Source organism: Scyliorhinus torazame, chromosome 17, assembly GCF_047496885.1.
Source record: "Scyliorhinus torazame isolate Kashiwa2021f chromosome 17, sScyTor2.1, whole genome shotgun sequence".
NCBI classification, from domain to species: Eukaryota; Metazoa; Chordata; class Chondrichthyes; order Carcharhiniformes; family Scyliorhinidae; genus Scyliorhinus; species Scyliorhinus torazame.
In genome coordinates, this window is record NC_092723.1 from 23,901,175 (window position 1) to 23,918,145 (window position 16,971).

The 16,971-nt window shown below is 46.9% G+C and overlaps 1 protein-coding gene across 1 annotated transcript in view; it reads left to right on the top strand.

Moving 5' to 3' along the window:
* The window catches only part of LOC140393787 (protein FAM72A), a 60,243-nt gene extending 52,268 nt beyond the window's left edge, over positions 1 to 7,975 (top strand). Inside the window, exon 4 of the mRNA XM_072480208.1 lies at positions 6,494 to 7,975. Within this exon, the coding sequence (XP_072336309.1) occupies positions 6,494 to 6,624 (131 nt within the window). The 3' untranslated portion in view covers positions 6,625 to 7,975. The remainder of the gene's footprint in view (positions 1 to 6,493) is intronic.
* The last annotated feature ends 8,996 nt before the right edge of the window (positions 7,976 to 16,971 follow it).

The window sequence follows — 16,971 nt, forward strand, 5'->3', positions numbered from 1 at the left end:
GTCAGAGATCCATAAGAAAAGCTTAGGGAAAGCTCGCAAGCCGATGGCAATCGTGTCCTGTTTGGCACAATTGCGAGGCACAGAGGAGATTGTTAGGACGCTCCGCAAAGAGGTAGAAGAGAGACATCGAATGAGCAAGGTCGATATTAGTGAGATCGAGAAAGAGAACATAGAATTAAGAAGGAAGTTAGCAGCAAAGGACGGAGAGGTGGATGATGCCAAGTTGGCACACCAGTCTTGTCTAGCGCATCTGAGCAGCCTCCAAATCCAATATGAAAAGGCCTATCAGGACATGCAACGTGCAGTCCTGGTAAGAGAAGAAACAGAGAAACAGGTAGAGGCATTGCAAAGGCAGTGCAGCGATTTAAAAGCAGCGTTAAGAGAACTCCATGCTGCCACCACGGAGCACAGACAAAGCTTATTAGATCATGCGAAATGCAGGAAGCAGATTGCAGAACTGCAGTCTTTGCTTTCAGTACAAAATGGGTTTCAGAGCACCTTTGGATCCCAATTACATGAGGAAGACGGCCCTGATTGGCAAGAATTAAACGAAACCGCGCATAGGTATGTTCAGGGAACATGTGCGTAAGGACAACCCCAAAAGAGAAAAGCACCCCAACCCCACACAGAACAGATAGATCAGGCACCCATGAATCCAGTCACTGCCTACCACACAGACACATCGGAAAGAGACGCAGAATTCCTTTACACCACCCCCTTAACCGTGACCCAATTACGGGGCGCGTGCGAAAAGATCACACCGTTCCTCCCCACCTCAGACCCCCACCACTTCTTTGCTAGAGTAAAGCAGCAGGCGACCATGTACGGCCTGGATGAGCGCGAGCAGATGAAGCTCACAGTTTTAAGCTTAGACCCTTCGGTTGTAGCAGCCCTTCCCGACCCACAGAATGTAGGAGGAGGCACCCTTGCAGAGATGCACACGGTGATCCTAGACGCGATCGGTTACAACAGAGGCGACTCAGTAGAAGGCCTGAATAAGTGCAGGCAGAAAAAGACAGAACACCCCACAGCGTTTGCTGGACACCTTTGGATCCATTTTACAGCTGTTTACAGCAACTTAGACCGCGCCCATTTGTCCCGAGACAACATGGCCAAATGGACCCGCACCCTTATCTCCCATGCCACAGAGGCAGGACAAAAAGCCTGTACCAATTATGACCCCTCGGAAGAAGCGCACAATGAAAAATGGGTTTTAAAGAGGTTGTCCCGCACCTAGGGAGCAATCTGTCCAGAACAAACCCGCAATTAGGAAACCCGAAGAACAGCAGGCAGAGGCAGATATCCAAGCAGTTAAAATGCACCAGAACCCCGCATGGGTGAGCGAAGGCAGGAACAGCCCCCCACAGAAACCACAGGAGTGTTACAACTGTGGACAATTAGGACACTTTGCACGAGAATGCAATGCCCCACGAAAGCAACAGAGAGCCCAGCAGGCATGCACTCTGAATAGTAACAGGACAAAGCCCATACATAGTGTAAGCACCCGTTCAGACCTGAATGGAACTGACTGACGGTGTTCGGGCTCCCCCAGTTGCATCCGCGACACCCTTTGGGACAGGTCCGGCCGACCAGTCGTTGCAGCGAAAATACGGGGTCAGCCCATCGAATTTCTCTGGGACCCAGGAGGGTCCCGCACCACAATTAATTCCTCCGTCATGTTCCAAAAAGACACGTGGCCCACTACAGCCACAATCACCCACAGCGGCTTCACAGGCCACTCACAGCAGGGATACATCACAGCCCCTGTACCCATTCAAATTGGCAACATTATGACAAAACACCCCATAGTTTTGGTAGATCTGGCCCTGACAGCAGAATACATTTTGGGCATTGATTTCATGAACTCCCACGACCTTTCATTTGACCCAGTAAATCAATGTGTCTGGATAATGACAAAGTCAGCAAGAGCCCCCGCAACGCTCACAGTAGGTGAGTATGCAAACAAGATTAGCGCAGTCGGCGATTTTTGGTTTGACCCGACCACGATTAGTGCAGACAAGCAGGTTAGGGCAGTTCTTCAGAAAAACAGGACCGCATTTGCAAGTCATAAACATGACTGTGGCAGAATGACTGATTCGGTTCAAATAATAGGACCTCACCCTAGAAGCAATACGGATTTCCCCAAGAGGCAGAGGGAGAAATCTCAAAGGTTATTGACAGCTTATTAGAACAAGGCATACTTCAATCGGTAGCCTCTACTAATAATGCCCCGATTTGGCCAGTGAGAAAGCCCGATGGATCATGGCGACTGACTATCGATTACCGGGAACTCAACAAAGTAACCCCCGCAGCAGCACCCACGGTAACCACAATTCCCGAGACCATGCTCAAACAGGGACTCAACTCACGATATTTTACGGTTTTGGACGTCAGTAACGGATTCTGGTCCATTCCTTTGGCAAAAGCGTGCCAATACAAATTTGCCTTCACTTTTAACGGTCAGCAGTACACGTGGACATACCTTCCACAAGGATTCCACAACTCCCCCTCCATTTTCCACCGTCAGCTGGCAAATGGATTATCAAAATTTTCTCGTCCCGAATGTCTGGTCCAGAATGCGGATGACCTATTACTGCAGACAGACACCAAGGCAGAGCACATCGCGCTTCTGGCCGAACTCCTGGAACTCCGACATGCAAAGTAAACCCAAAGAAAGCCCAACTTTTGAAAGACAAAGTGGTATATTTGGGAATGATTATCACACATGGTAAACGCGAGATTGAGCACAAAAGAATTGACTTAATTGTCAAATTGCCCCTTCCCCAGAATGTTTCAGCCCTCCCGTCGTTTTTAGGACTGGTTGGCTACTGCCGAAACCATATTGACGGTTTCGCCACCAAGGCAGCACCCCTCTCGGAACTCCTAAAGAAAGGAGCCCCTTGAGAATGGCTTCCGCAGCACACGGATGCTGTAGATACTTTAAAGCGTGCACTCATTGCAGCCCCCGCACTACAGGTTCCAGACACGCTTTCCCCCTAAGCTATAGAGATAGCTAGCACAGACCGCACCCTTTCAGCCGTGCTCCTCCAGGAACGGCACGAACAGTTAAGATCCGTGGTTTACGCCTCCAGAGTTTTAGATCCTGTGGAGCAGGGATTTTCGGCTCGCAGTTTTCTGGGCAGTTCAATACTTCTCATACATAACCAGACTAAACCCCATCACAATCCTCACGGAACACACCGCCACCCAACTTTTACTGGACGGACGACTTAAGGATGGTTAGAGATTAGAGCAGCCAGATGGACCCTTCTTTTTCAGGGACGGGATACCACTGTTAAAAGGACCAAGACCCACACTTTCCTAGCTGACAACCTTCAGTACCCAGGCACCCCCCACGAATATGAAATCATCTCACCGCATCACAACACAGGCCCTTTTATCGCAAAAACACCCCCCAGAAAGATAGGTAGTTCACCCCAGAGCCCCCAGCCCACAGACATGTGCGCACCCTGAGGGATTTATGTGGATGGTTCTTCCACAGTATTAGACGGGAAACGCATTACAGGATGCGGCACCTATGTCGAGGACGCGCAGGGGCGCGCCCTAGAAGAAATCTCCTTAAAACTACCAGGACACTTACGCGCGCAGGCGAAAGAATGAGCAGCCATCGCGGACATTGTTGATCACCCAGATTCCTTCCCCAGCCCAGCAGACATATCCTCGGACAGCCTCTATGTCTGCAACAGCCTCACAGAATTCCTACCCCTCTGGAAAGCAAGAAGATTTGTTTCCGCAGACCCCTCTCTTCAGCCCCATTGCTCCGACACATTTTAGACAAAGCACAGGACAGGATTTTTGGCATTGTTAAAGTTCGAAGTCACCACCGTTCATCCCCACCTGGAAATGTAAAAGCTGACGCACTGGCTAAAGCAGGTTCCAGTCATGGACATTTTTGGAACCCCCCGAAAGCGCCCCAGTGAATGCAGTTCAGGTCCCACAGACTAATATTGAGGATTTAGTGCAGGCCCAGAAGCAAGATAGGAATCTCAGGGAGATTTTAAAAGGAAGCTTTCCAGACCCATACCATAGGTTTAAAAATGCACTGACCACACATGACGGTGTGATCCTAAAAGACACCATTCTGTGGTTCCTGAACAGGACAGGAATCAGCTTATTTGTTTGTTCCATGATAGTCATGGGTATCAGGGAATTGACCCCACTACAGCCCACCTCAGGCAGCTATGTAGAACTGCCCTAACCTGCTTGTCTGCACTAATCAGCTCAAATTTAAAGGAAGACGTCATGCACTATGTGGAAAATTGCCTTATCTGTGTCCAAAACAATCCAGACAGATACGCAAAGAAAGCTCAGCTTAGCCACACCCGCCCCATTAACGGCCCCTGGACTAACCTCCAGATAGATTTTATAGGACCATTGCCCCCTTCCAGGAATGGTTGCAAGTATGTCTTAGTCATTATAGACACATTTACAAAATGGGTAGAAGCATTCCCATCTAGAACGAACACGGCAAAGACTACCGCTAAGATTTTAACCCACCACATCTTTACAAGATGGGGACTTCCCCGCAGCATTGAATCCGACCAAGGATCCCATTTTACGGGACGTGTCATGAAGAATGTCCTCACGATATTTGGCATTACCCAAAAATTCCACATCGCATACCATCCCCAGTCCAGTGGTAACATGGAGCGAATGAATCGGACCCTAAAGGCAACCCTCAGAAAAATGGTCCCACAGAACAGCACCACTTGGGATTCAGTCCTCCCTTTCGCATTAATGTTTTTACGTGACACCGTTTCAACATCCACAGGATACACCCCACACACTCTCATGACCGGACGCCCCATGAAAGGCACAGAATTTTTATTAGGACTTGACTTTACCAGCCCCGAAGTGACGGCCCTCACACACGAGACCGCAGTAAAACAACTAGTTGATAATGTGAAAACGGCTCAGCTAGCAGCCACAGTAAGATTAGGCACCAGGAAGAAACAGAGCAAGGCCTGTTTCGACAAGACAGTGAACGCGACTGAGTTTGAAGTAGGACAGCAGGTCATGCTCTTCATTTACAACCCCAGCACGTTCCTGTCACCAAAGTATTTGGGTCCGTACAACGTTGCGGACAAAGTAAGCCCCTCCGTGTATAAAATTAAGTACCCCAACGGGAAGACCGCGTGGTTCCATATTAACCAGCGCAAGGCATATGTCTCGCAGTCTAACCACACACACCACATCATGCTCGACGCAGCAAACCACATCCCGCCCACAGCCAACGTATCCCTACCCTGCCCCAACACATCCAACCCATCCACAGACTCACCCTCGACTCCACCCCCGAACTCTATACTCTGCTCTGGAATGCCCACAGACAGCAGCAGCAGCGACAGCGACTGTGACACAGGCAATAGCCACAGCACGCCTCCCTACTATCCCCATGCAACAGGACCCACACCCAGTGAATCTGAACACGATTCGAGTGATCCCTTCCTGATATTATTCCTCAACATACCTCACCAAAGACCACCGCCCTACGATGACGACCCCGACTCCGTCCCCACAGAATTAAATACAACCTTTTGGCACCGTGACAATTCATACAGGCTCGTCCGAAACGACAAGATGGACCCTAAGTCACACCATGCAGCTTTATCAACCCTCATCCATTCCAGAGTATGGCATCCAGGAGAAGAGGACGACTTTGAGTCTGACTCCCAAAACGAGAACCCCTTTGCGACCCTGTTCGTAACTGATAACTGAGGTGTCCAGATGATGTTTCAAAAAGGAACTGCTTGGGAGAAACGGTGTCCTTTCTGATGGAACCTGCAGCATGTTGTTCAATGTTTGTTTGTTAGTGTTATTGTTATGTATTGTTTGTAAACTCGGAAGTTCCACAGCCACATGCCATATTTGTCAGCAGAAACCTGTGAAAACTTGCCAGCATGCTTATCGGCAGAAACCGCTGAGAGCTTGCCAGCCCCCGTTCATAACTGCTCTTCTCGTTCGACGGTAGAACCTTTACACCAACCCCCCACGATGACTACATTTTTGCCCGTTCTTGCCGGTTGCTCAGGCAGTGGAGAAACGGCATTGGTCTCCACCCTGCCTGAGGACCCCCCTCTGGTCAGCTTCGCTCGGGTAGAGCACATGCGGCATTTATCACCGTCCTACCCGGGGATTCCATCCAACTCTTACCCGCCGCGGCCCATACGCACCCCATTTTTGGCTCATTATGTTGAAAATTCTTTTTGTTTGGTTTTGGCAACCTATGGTTGCTTCCCTCTGCTATTTACATCCTCAAACACTAGGATGGTAAATGACACAGGCTGCGAGACGGCTCGCAGTATGGCAGTATGTTCTTAGATGTCTTGTCCGAATATTCAGTTTGAAAAAAAAAAATGAGGGAGTCACACATGGTGACCAATTATAAAGGGAAATTGGCATAAAAAGACAGAGATGCTAACATTCAAGATATTACACAAGATAGTAACAGATATTATGCTTGTGTCCATAGAACTCCGGAACCTCAGAAACTCAAGAGGAAGAAAAAGAAGAAGACAGAAAGACGGAAAGATGAAGACAACCTTCATGTTCACCTGGATCTTAGCAGGATCCCTTCAGTTGCGCGCGGATGCTACCCCCTGACCCCTACCATACACGACACCCTGACATAGTTAACCCCGAGATAGTTACCGACACCCCGACCTGGTGCGACAAGTTTCTAACCTGGTATTCACTATCGTACATTGTAGAATCACTCTTAGCACTGGCGATACTCTGCAGCATCGTGCAGACTATCCGCATGAGGAAATGGCGAAGGAGAGCCTACCGCTCTAGCACCCCAGTATACAGGATGAGATCCCCTATTTTCGGTTTTCACCAAACCCCCCAATTACTCGCGTGAATTAAAGTGCATCCACTTTCTTTATGGGTGTTTGTTTCTGTTCAATAAAGAAATGTAAACCTCTGTGCTTGACTGCCAAGCCTGACAAACTTGTGTTGCTGCTATTTGTAAATTTAAAGTGTTGTAGATTATTTTTGATTGTTTGAGTAAGGATAGTTTATTGAGGATAGTTAGAGGTACCGTTTTTTAAAATGTTGTAATGCATGCCCCTGTTGTGACATAGCGCCACTTAGAATTGTTAGTTCTAAATTTTTCATACATAATTGTGGTCAGTGTAGAGGCCATGGAAGAGTGCTCGCTGGGTCAGGAAGTGAAGACAACGCAGTTATGTGATCCTTCACGCTTCGCGTTAGGGATCACAAGTAGCCACCTGGGTTGGCCACTTCCCGACTTAAAATGGAGATCCGCAAAGACTGCAGGGAAATTCAGCCAAGCCAGGAAAAACTAACAAGTGCAAAAATCCTGTGTATTAGAACTTGCAAAAGCCCAGACAGCACTGAAACTCACAGCCATCTGCATACTAATGAGTGATCGCGGGTACAATTGAAACATGTAAGGTGAATAAGGCCAAGCCAGACTCCTCGGCGCCAGCAGGAGCCAAGACAAAGGAAGGCCAACGGACACTCAGGGACCGCCCAGCGATCAGGGAGCAACTCCAGTATTGGAGAAATCAATCCAATTGATCGAAACGTAGTCCAATCACTTGGAACCAGGTACGGGGTCCGCCCCGAATGGTGCAAAGCCCCTGGGTACTATAAAGTAGAGTCCCCAAGTTCAAATCGGTCTCCTTGGCAGGGTCACTCAGCAGTGCGAACCAACACTTGACAGTGAACTGCCTAGCTGCCGCACCAACCAAGTAAGTCTCCAGTCAACGCACGCTACGAGATAGGCGCTCCTAGCTAGCAGTCCATACCAGCTTTTGAATCCTGCAGACTCAGAATCAAACGAAAGGCCAATTGTTCCCCTGTCCTGGTGGGCCAGACCCAAAGCTAAGTATAGGCCTTTTAGTGTTAGAGATAGTCTAGTAAGTAGAGTTTTATGCATGAGTAGTGATTGACTGTGTATAATAAATGTGTTTTGATTTGAATCTTACTAATTGGTGTGTCGGGTTATTGATCAGTACTTGAACTTGAACCTCATGGCGGTATCATAAAGATACCTGGCGACTCTAGAGCAAAGGTTATAGAAACAGAGCAAATTAAGTAAAGACACAACGGGCAACAAATTAAGAGCCAACCAAAGTTAGCAACAGGGGGCCGTCCTGGTGGGGTGGTGGGGGGATCCGACTCCGCAGGGTGCCTCAACGGTGGGCAGGCCCGCGATCGGGGGCTACCGATCGGCAGGCGCGCTCATTCCGGGGGGGCCTATGTTCCTCCGCGCCGGGCCCCTGTAGGGCTCCACCATGTTGCGCAGGGGCCAGCGCAAAGATGGCCGCCACACACATGCGCGGACCCGCGGCCGGCCGCCGTGCGCATGCGCGGCCGCAACTGCAGGGCCCCGCCGGCAGCCGGTGCTGTGGGACGCACGGCGGGGCCCTGAAAACGGAGAATCACACCGGACCTTCGAGGAAAAAGTCCGGTGTGATTCTCGACCGTTTTCCGGCGGGCGTGAGGACTTAGCCCCCAGAAGGGAGAATCCCGCCCCTTGTTCTTTGACAAAAGCATCCACCTTCTCCCCTGTTTCAAAAAACTGATCCTTTGAGTTGTGCATGACTCTCAATCTCACCGATTACACCACACCAATAAACACACCGTTCTTATATAATGCTGACTTCGCCTTATTAAAGGCTGCATGCCTCCTCGCAAGCTCTGTCCCGGCACCCTGATAAATCCGAATGCTGGTGCCATCCACCTTGCATCCCAGTTTTTTTTGGCCCATTTCTATTAAAGGAATGTAGTACCCTCAATAACGACGCAAGAGAGTAGAACGGTAAAGAAGGCCTTTAATAAGCTGAGAACTAGCCTGATGCCGAGACGGGTGCTTACTGGGTGCCGCCTACAGGGCGGCCCCTTATATACGACTCCCTGGTGGGCGGAGCCAGAGGCGGAGTCCCCCAGGGTTCCAAGCCCGGTCTTAAAGGGGACATCACCGTACATGATAAGAGTACAGTAACACAGTAACCATTCATCACAAGGAATCAAGGGATATGGGGGAAAGGCGGGATCAGGGTATGGAACGTGGTGATCAGCCATGCTCATAATGAATGGCGGAGCCGGCTTGAAGGGCCGAATGGCCTCCTCCTGCTTCAATTTCCTATGTATGTTTCTATGTATGTTTCTATTTCAGGACCCACTCCTTCGTCTGGTAACTGTGGAAACACTGTCACCTCCTGTGATGGCTCATTCGCCTGTGATGGCCTCAACCGGAGTGTTCAGTGGGCCCTATCCAGCTCAGGAGAGGGCATCTGTTCCTCCCTCCTCCCCAGCCCACCAGCTTGGCAAACATCTGGGCAAAGTACTTGGTCGACCTCGGGGCCTCCACCCCCTCCAGCAACCCCACGATCCTGACGTTCTGCCTCCTCGACCTGTTCTCCAGGTTCTCGACCTTCGCCCTCAGGCCCTTATTCCTCTCCTCCAACACCAACAGCTCAGCTTCCAGTGAGGCTATTTGGTCACTGTGTCACGACACGGTCTCCTCCATTCCCTTCAGCACCTCTCCCTGCTCCTGCAACGCCTCCGAAGTCCTTCCCAATCTTTTTCTTATCGGGCCCAGCGCGTCCAGCGCAGGCATTTTTTTCCCTTCCTTGCCTCTCAAAGTGCTTGCCAAATTGTCTCTCAAATTCGATTGCCATTACCTCCATTGGCACATAAACTGTGATAGGTGAGGCCCCACCTGACGAGGCCGCCTCTACCATCTTTGCTCCCAACGAACTTCACATCTTCTCCGTTTCCGCTTGCACTCTTCTTTCAACGTCTTCTCATAAAGTACAGTGAGATGGGTCGGGTTTGTCAACCAATTTCCCCCGGGAACCGGGTTAAAAGGGCCAAAAAACAAAGACTCTGGCGGGAGCTACCTTATGTGCTTCTCCTTCTCCTAACACCCCCGCCACCGGAATTCGGGGGGTGATAGGTTATCGGGGAGTTGGCGGGGTGCAGATTTGGGGTTACCATGATCTTATTAAATGGCGGAGTGGGTTTGAGGAGCTGAATGGCTTACTCCTTGTTTGTATGTTCATGCGTACGTATGTTTGAATGCACAGTTCAGGTGCTGATCTCCATAATTTTTTTCCTCATGGTATTATTGTTCCTTTATCTTTAACCTGGGTCTCTGTCTCCGGAAGGCTTGAAGTCAGCCTGATGCAAAATGTGAAGTGATTTCTGATATTAAAACTGACACTGCCCCCTACTGATTGATAATAAAGTCTTCAGTCAGTGAATCCTTGCTGGATAGTTCTGTGCGGCATTCAGTGATTTGATGGTGTTTTCCTGTTGAAAAGTAGGTGGATGATGTTCATTATGTGTAATAAAAAAGGAACGATCCAAGCTCAATCATGTGTAAATCACTCTGTGACTTTTCAACTCATTGAGACATTCCACAGCCAAAAACCATGTGGAGCGTGACATTCTGTTAATAAAAAAGCGGGGAGCAGGAAGGAAAGAAAGACTTGCATTTATATAGCACCCATCATGTTTCTCAGAACAGCACCTTACATACAACAACAACTTGCATTCATACAGCACCTCTAATGTAGTAAAATATCCCAAAGAATTGCAATTGAGTGATATCCTGCAAAGTTTCAACCGTCATTTAAAGAAATATCAGACAAGTGGCCAAACCCTTGGTCAAGGAGGTACGTATTAAGCAAAGAATGAAGTAGAGAGGTGGAGAAGATTCAGGAGGGAATCTGGAGCTTTGGAGCGCAGGTAACTGACGTCATGACCTCCAGTGGTGGAGTGATTAAAGTCGGGGATGCCCAGGAGGCTGGAATTGGAGGGATGCAGAGATTGCGGAGGGTTGTGGGGCTGGAGAGGGTTAGAGAAATAGATTGGATTGGCCTTCAATAACTGGAGAGAGAATGTATTGGCAGAGTGTGTCTCTGTCAATGGGGAGAGTACTCTGGCAGAGAATGTGTTGGCTGAGTGTGTCTCCATCAATGGGTAGCCACCGGCAGAGAATGTATTGGTGGAGTGTATCCTCTATCAATGGGGAGTCACTGGCAGAGTGTGACCCTGTCTTTTTTTTTCAATGGGTTCAAGCAATTGGACCTCAGATTTGAAAAGATTGCCATGTTGACCTGCAGAAATGTCTCCTTGTCTCTTCACAGTGTTGGTGAAGCATGAAAACCAACTGGTTAATAATTTTATCCTAAAATGATCCAAATATTATAGGAGAAAAGATGACTGAGAGAAGAATTTTTGTTTAAAATTGATCCAAAGAACTTCATTCTTTGCTTAAAACTTACCTCCTTGACCAAGGTTTTTGGCCACTTGTCCGAATATTTCTTTACATGACGGTTGAAACTTTGCAGGATATCACTCAATTGCAATTCTTTGGGATATTTTACTACATTAGAGGTGCTGTATGAATGCAAGTTGTTGTTGTATGTAAGGTGCTGTTCTGAGAAACATGATGGGTGCTATATAAATGCAAGTCCTTCTTTCTTTCCTGCTCCCCGCTTTTTTATTAACAGAATGTCACGCTCCACATGGTTTTTGGCTGTGGAATGTCTCAATGAGTTGAAAAGTCACAGAATGATTTACACATGATTATGTTGGAATTATTGTGTATCTTCTATCAATACGGACAGAGTGATTGATAAAGAGTTGGATTCTTCAACCATGATTCTTCCGCAAGATCGCCATGGATGGGACGGGGACCATGTAAAGGTCCGTTAACCTCGGGCAGGAATTTCCGGTTGCCAGGCAGGCGCGACTGAAGAATTCCGCCCAAAGGGTACAACCTCAAACATTCCTTTCACTTTACCCAGCAGCCTATCCAGTGGCAGGATGAAGTTATAGTCAATCCATTAACATACTTTTCACACAGGAAGAAGGAAGCTAGTTATTCATAATCATCTCTCTGGTTTGTTCAAATTGAGAAGGCAGTTTAAAAAGCACATTGGGCAATTTCCAGTGGTGGCCACGTTGTCATGTGAGAGTACCTTTAAGAAATGGATGTTTAAGCAATGTACCTTTAAGAAATGCAGTGATGTCAGAGTGTGGGTGGAGCTGGGTTTTAGCTCAGCCATTTTGAAGTTTTTAGTTTCAGTTTGAGGAGAAAGCTGGACGAGTGTCTGTGTGTTTTGCTGAGAGCTGCAAGAAGAAAACACAGAACTGTTCTGTTGGTGTCTGCAAATCCAAAGACTATAAATATATTGAATGTAACCTCATGTCTGTTTTTTTGAAGGTGAAGTCTTGTGGATGTTTAAAGGGACAGTTTGAAGGATTGGGTAGTGTTGTATTATTTTCGGGGTTATTTTTGAAGTAAGGGGTGTTAAGAGATCCAATGTTTATTTAAAAGGTTAATTTGCGTTCATGGAATAAACATTGTTTTGTTTAAAAACCCACATGTCCATAATTGTAATACCACAGCTGGGGAACAAGCCGTGTGCTTCAAAAGCAACAATCCATAAAAGGGGGAGGTTGGTTGAACTCCATGATACATTTTGGGGTTCTGAAAACACCTCTCCCATAACAACGTGGTGAGCAGTCGTACACATGGTGGATCCCACCAGGGTACTTTGTTTTTAGCCCTTTTTGCCCAGTTTATTATTGATTTTTTGCAGGAAATTGGTGTAGCTTGATGGAATAAGATCCCCTCATATGAGCAATGTGCGGTAAATATAACACAAAGCAGATGTTGGACAAGGGATCATCATCAGAGAGGTTCCCCGAGCCTCCATCCTGTGAGGCAATCCAGCAGTGCGCCAACCTGCGCCAACTCTGGGCCCACCCAAGATGGCCGCCACATCCCCTATAAAGCCAGTCCAAAGACAAAGGAACCGTCAATGCCAGCAGTCTATCCCTCCCCCTCCCAGCCCCAGTCCACCCTGAAGACCAAATAAACAACCAACTGATAAACAAACTCCCCCCTCGTCCCCAAACCCAAACAAAATAGAAATAAAAAGCCGAAGCTCATTACCTTAAAAAAACAAAAAAAACACCCCGATGGTAACAAGCTGAAGACATCTCCCTTCTCTGCTTCCGTTAACTAGCCATACTGCTAGCTGAGTGACCCCCGCACAGAAATCAAGGTCAACTAAGCAGCACATCAACAATCAGTCCCCCTGCCCAAACCAAACTTTAATACAGAACAATAGGGAAAGTGAAAAGGCAGAGCCTGGTGGACTCCATTCTTCAGGTGGATCGTCAGTACTTGATCGCCCCGAGTTATTGCGGACAGAAATAAATTGTTGTCGACAGGTAAGGCAGTGAGCCAGCTGCGACGCTCAAGAGGGACTTTTTATGAGTATAGGGAGAGGGCCAGCCGTCTGTTGGCTCACCAGTTGAGATGGCAGGCTGCCTCCCTGGAGAAAGTGCAGGTCAGGGACTCGGGTGGCAGGTTGGTTTCTGCCCCTGAAAAGGTTAATGAGGGGTTTGAGGCTTTCTATATGGGTTGCATGAGTCAGAGCCACCGGAGGAGGGTTCATCAATGAGGCAATGTTTCGATGAGTTCACCTTTCCGGAGGTGGAGCAGGAGGGAAGACAGAGGTTGGAGATGCCGAGAGGGCCGGACCAGATCATGGGCTGTATTCAGTTAATGTAGACGGGCAAAACATCAGGTCCAGATGGGTCCACCATTGAATTTTACAAACAGTTGCTGGTCAGTTGGTCCCACTTCTGCTGGATATGTTTAATAATTCCATGTCCTGAGGGTGTTGCTGGTCACGCTGGTGCAGGCATTGATTTCCTTGATCCTGAAGAATGACAAGATCCCATTGAATGTGGGTCATATAGGCCAATTTCATTTTTTTGTTCATTTTTAACTAAAGTTAGTCTACCCAATTCATTTTTTTCCAATTAAGGGGCAATTTAGCGTGGCCAATTCACCTATCCTGCAGATCTTTGGGTTGTGGGGGTGAAAACCACACAAACACGGGGAGAATGTGCAAACTCCTCACAGACAGTGACCCATAGCCAGGATCGAACTTGGGACCTCGGCGCCGTGAGGCAGCAATACTAACCACAACGCCACCATGCTGCCCGGCCTATTTCATTGTTAAACGCTGACGCAAAGTTGTTGGCTAAGATCTTGGTAATGCGTCTGGAGCCCAGTCTACCTGGGGTGTGTTCAGAGGAGCAGACTGGATTTGTTGTCAGCCAATATTAGGAGATTGTTAAATGTTTTGTTGGCTTCCTCCTTCGGGACCGAACCAGAGGTGATTATTTTGCTGAACGCAGAGAAGGCGTTCAAGAAGGTTGAATGGGGTACCTCTTTGAGATCCTCGTGCAGTTTGGCTTCGGGCCAAAATTTATTTAATGGATTAGACTTTTGTACAGGGCCCCCACCACGAGTGTACTCAGTAATGCCCTGAGCTTGGGTTGTTTGCAACTGAACAGGGATACAAGGCAGGGCTGACTGTTAAGTAATGGGTTAAGAGACATTGCAATTAGTTGCCTCATTTATGTTAAGTATCCATTAATTGACACTGATATGTAAAGGGGCTTCAGGTGGCCTCTGTCAGGTGATGTGTAGTTGGAGTTTTGTGCAAAGTCTGTTGGAATGAAATAAATGTGTGTTGGTGAAAAAGGAACAGAACTTTAGATTCTTCATATCACAGCAACTAAAATGCCTAACAATTGGTAGCAGAGGATGGTTGCTGTGTAAATGTGAAGGGTTGAAAGATACAACTTTTCCAGATCAAACCAAGGAGTGAGTGAGAAAATAAAAAAAAGGGATATATGGCTGAACCGAGGATAAAGATGGCTGGATATGACTATCCTCCCTTATTTTCTGAAAGGGAATCGTACGATCAATGGAGAAGTGCAGTAGTTATGTGGACTAAGGTAACTGCTTTGGGAAAGAGAAAACAAGGTATGGCATTGGCTCTTTCTCTACCATATGGCAGTAAAATCCGAAACAAAGTGCTTTCTGAGCTGGAATTGGAAGAGTTAGACACAGAAGAAGGTCTGGAGACTTTATTACATTATATGGATAAGATTTATAAGAGAGATGCCTTGTTAAGTGCTGATGAAGCATGGTCGGATTTTGATAAGTTTCAGAAAATGGAGGGTATCTCCATGGAAGACTATATAATGGAATTTGGCAGACTATATAAAAGGCTGTAGAAACACAACCTGGAATTTCCACAGTCTGTGTTGGCCTTTAAATTGTCTGTGAAAGAAATCATGCTGTCATCGATGACATGCTTCGGAAAATTTTGGCAAATTGACCAAATTGCAGGCTAAATTCAGCTTTAGCATGGGCGGTACATGCAAAGAATTCATTGCAGATGGTTGGGGGCTATGTCCTTATCAATTAGTGTTTGGTAGAAATCCTAAAATTCCATCCATTTTGGATGACCAGCCTCCAGCTTGGGAGGGGACTACAATTAGCTCTGGTTTTGCTGAACATTTAAATGCATTACATAGCAGTAGAAAAGCTTTTTTGGAAGCAGAAGTCTCTGAAAGAATTCGCAGGGCTTTAAGACATACTTTAAGAGAGACAATTCTAATGAATGGAAAGGCCCAGGGAAGATCATAGGCATAGATGGCAAAACAATTATTTTGCAACATGGTAATCAAACTGTTAGGGTACATTCATCAAGGATAATGGGTACAGATTACAAATTTTCAAATTTAGACAGAGCAGACAGACATGACGAGGAACCAGAGTCATCTGGTATGCATGTGTTACAGAACTATGAGGACCAGTTAACTGATATAGACAGGGTTTCTGTAGAGCAACACAACACTTCTGATGAATTAGAACAGGCCATTTTTCCAAAAGGGCAACTGCCAAAAGTTGGTACAAAAGTGAAATACTTGCCTGAAGGGTCTAGTCAATGGAAGGATGCAACTGTTATTAGTAGAGCAGGGAAGGCCACTGGAAAGTATAAACATTGGTTGAATGTACAGCATTCAGGGGAAGGAGTCAAGTCAATGGATTGGGAAAACGAAGTTCAAAAATGGAGGGCACAGAAACGCAGTGCCAGTTCAGATAGTACATCAGATAGTGAACAGGTCTGCAGGAAAAGGTTGAGAACTATTGAAAGGACTTCCCACAGCAGAAGGGAAAGATCAAGCAGTAGCAGTACAGAATGAGATACCAGGCGGGAGAGGGGACATAGTTTATCAAGATCTCGGAACATGAGTAAGACTACAAATACTAATAGGAGTAGAAGCCCACATGCACGTGAGATTTTGGTGGCTTCAAATAAATTAGATGAAAAAGCTATCAAAGATGCTAACCAGCAAGAATTGCATAGTTGGAGTGAATTTGGGGTATACACGGAAGTACCGGATAGGGGACAAAGAGCTCTATCCCACAGATGGTTTTGCACGGAAAAGGTTCTTCCGGATGGAACTTATAAGGCAAAGGCCAGGCTTGTGGCAAGGGGATTTGAAGAAAACTTTGAAGATCAGGATTTAAGGGTAGATTCACCTACAGCAGGAAACATTATTTTAAAGATCTTCTTGGCTCTATTAGCCACAAAGCCATGGTAATGCAAATCTATAGATATAAAAGCTGCCTTTTTGCAGGGGCATCAGCTCCAGAGAGACATTTTTTTCCGTCCTCCTAAAGAAGCAGCTAACACAGAAGGGGTACTGGAAGTTGAACAAATGTGTATATAGATTAAATGATGCATCTAGAGTCTGGTATTTTTTGGTAAGGTCAGTTCTGTTAAAGTTAGGCTGTTGCCAGTTGAAAGCAGATCCTGCAATGTTTTACTGGCACTATAAAGGAAATCTTTCTGGCATCTTTATGACGCATGTCGATGACTTTTTGTGGGGTGGGACTAGTGATTTTGAAGCTATTGTAATCTCTGGTTTGAGGAAAGAATTCAGGGTTGGAAGTCAGGCATTTAAATATATTGGACTGGAAATTGGACAGACTAAGTTAGGGGCAACTTTACGTCAGCAATCTTATTTGGAAAGCATCAGCCCAATAGCAATTAGTCATGGCTGAGTTTCACAAAAAGGCGCAAT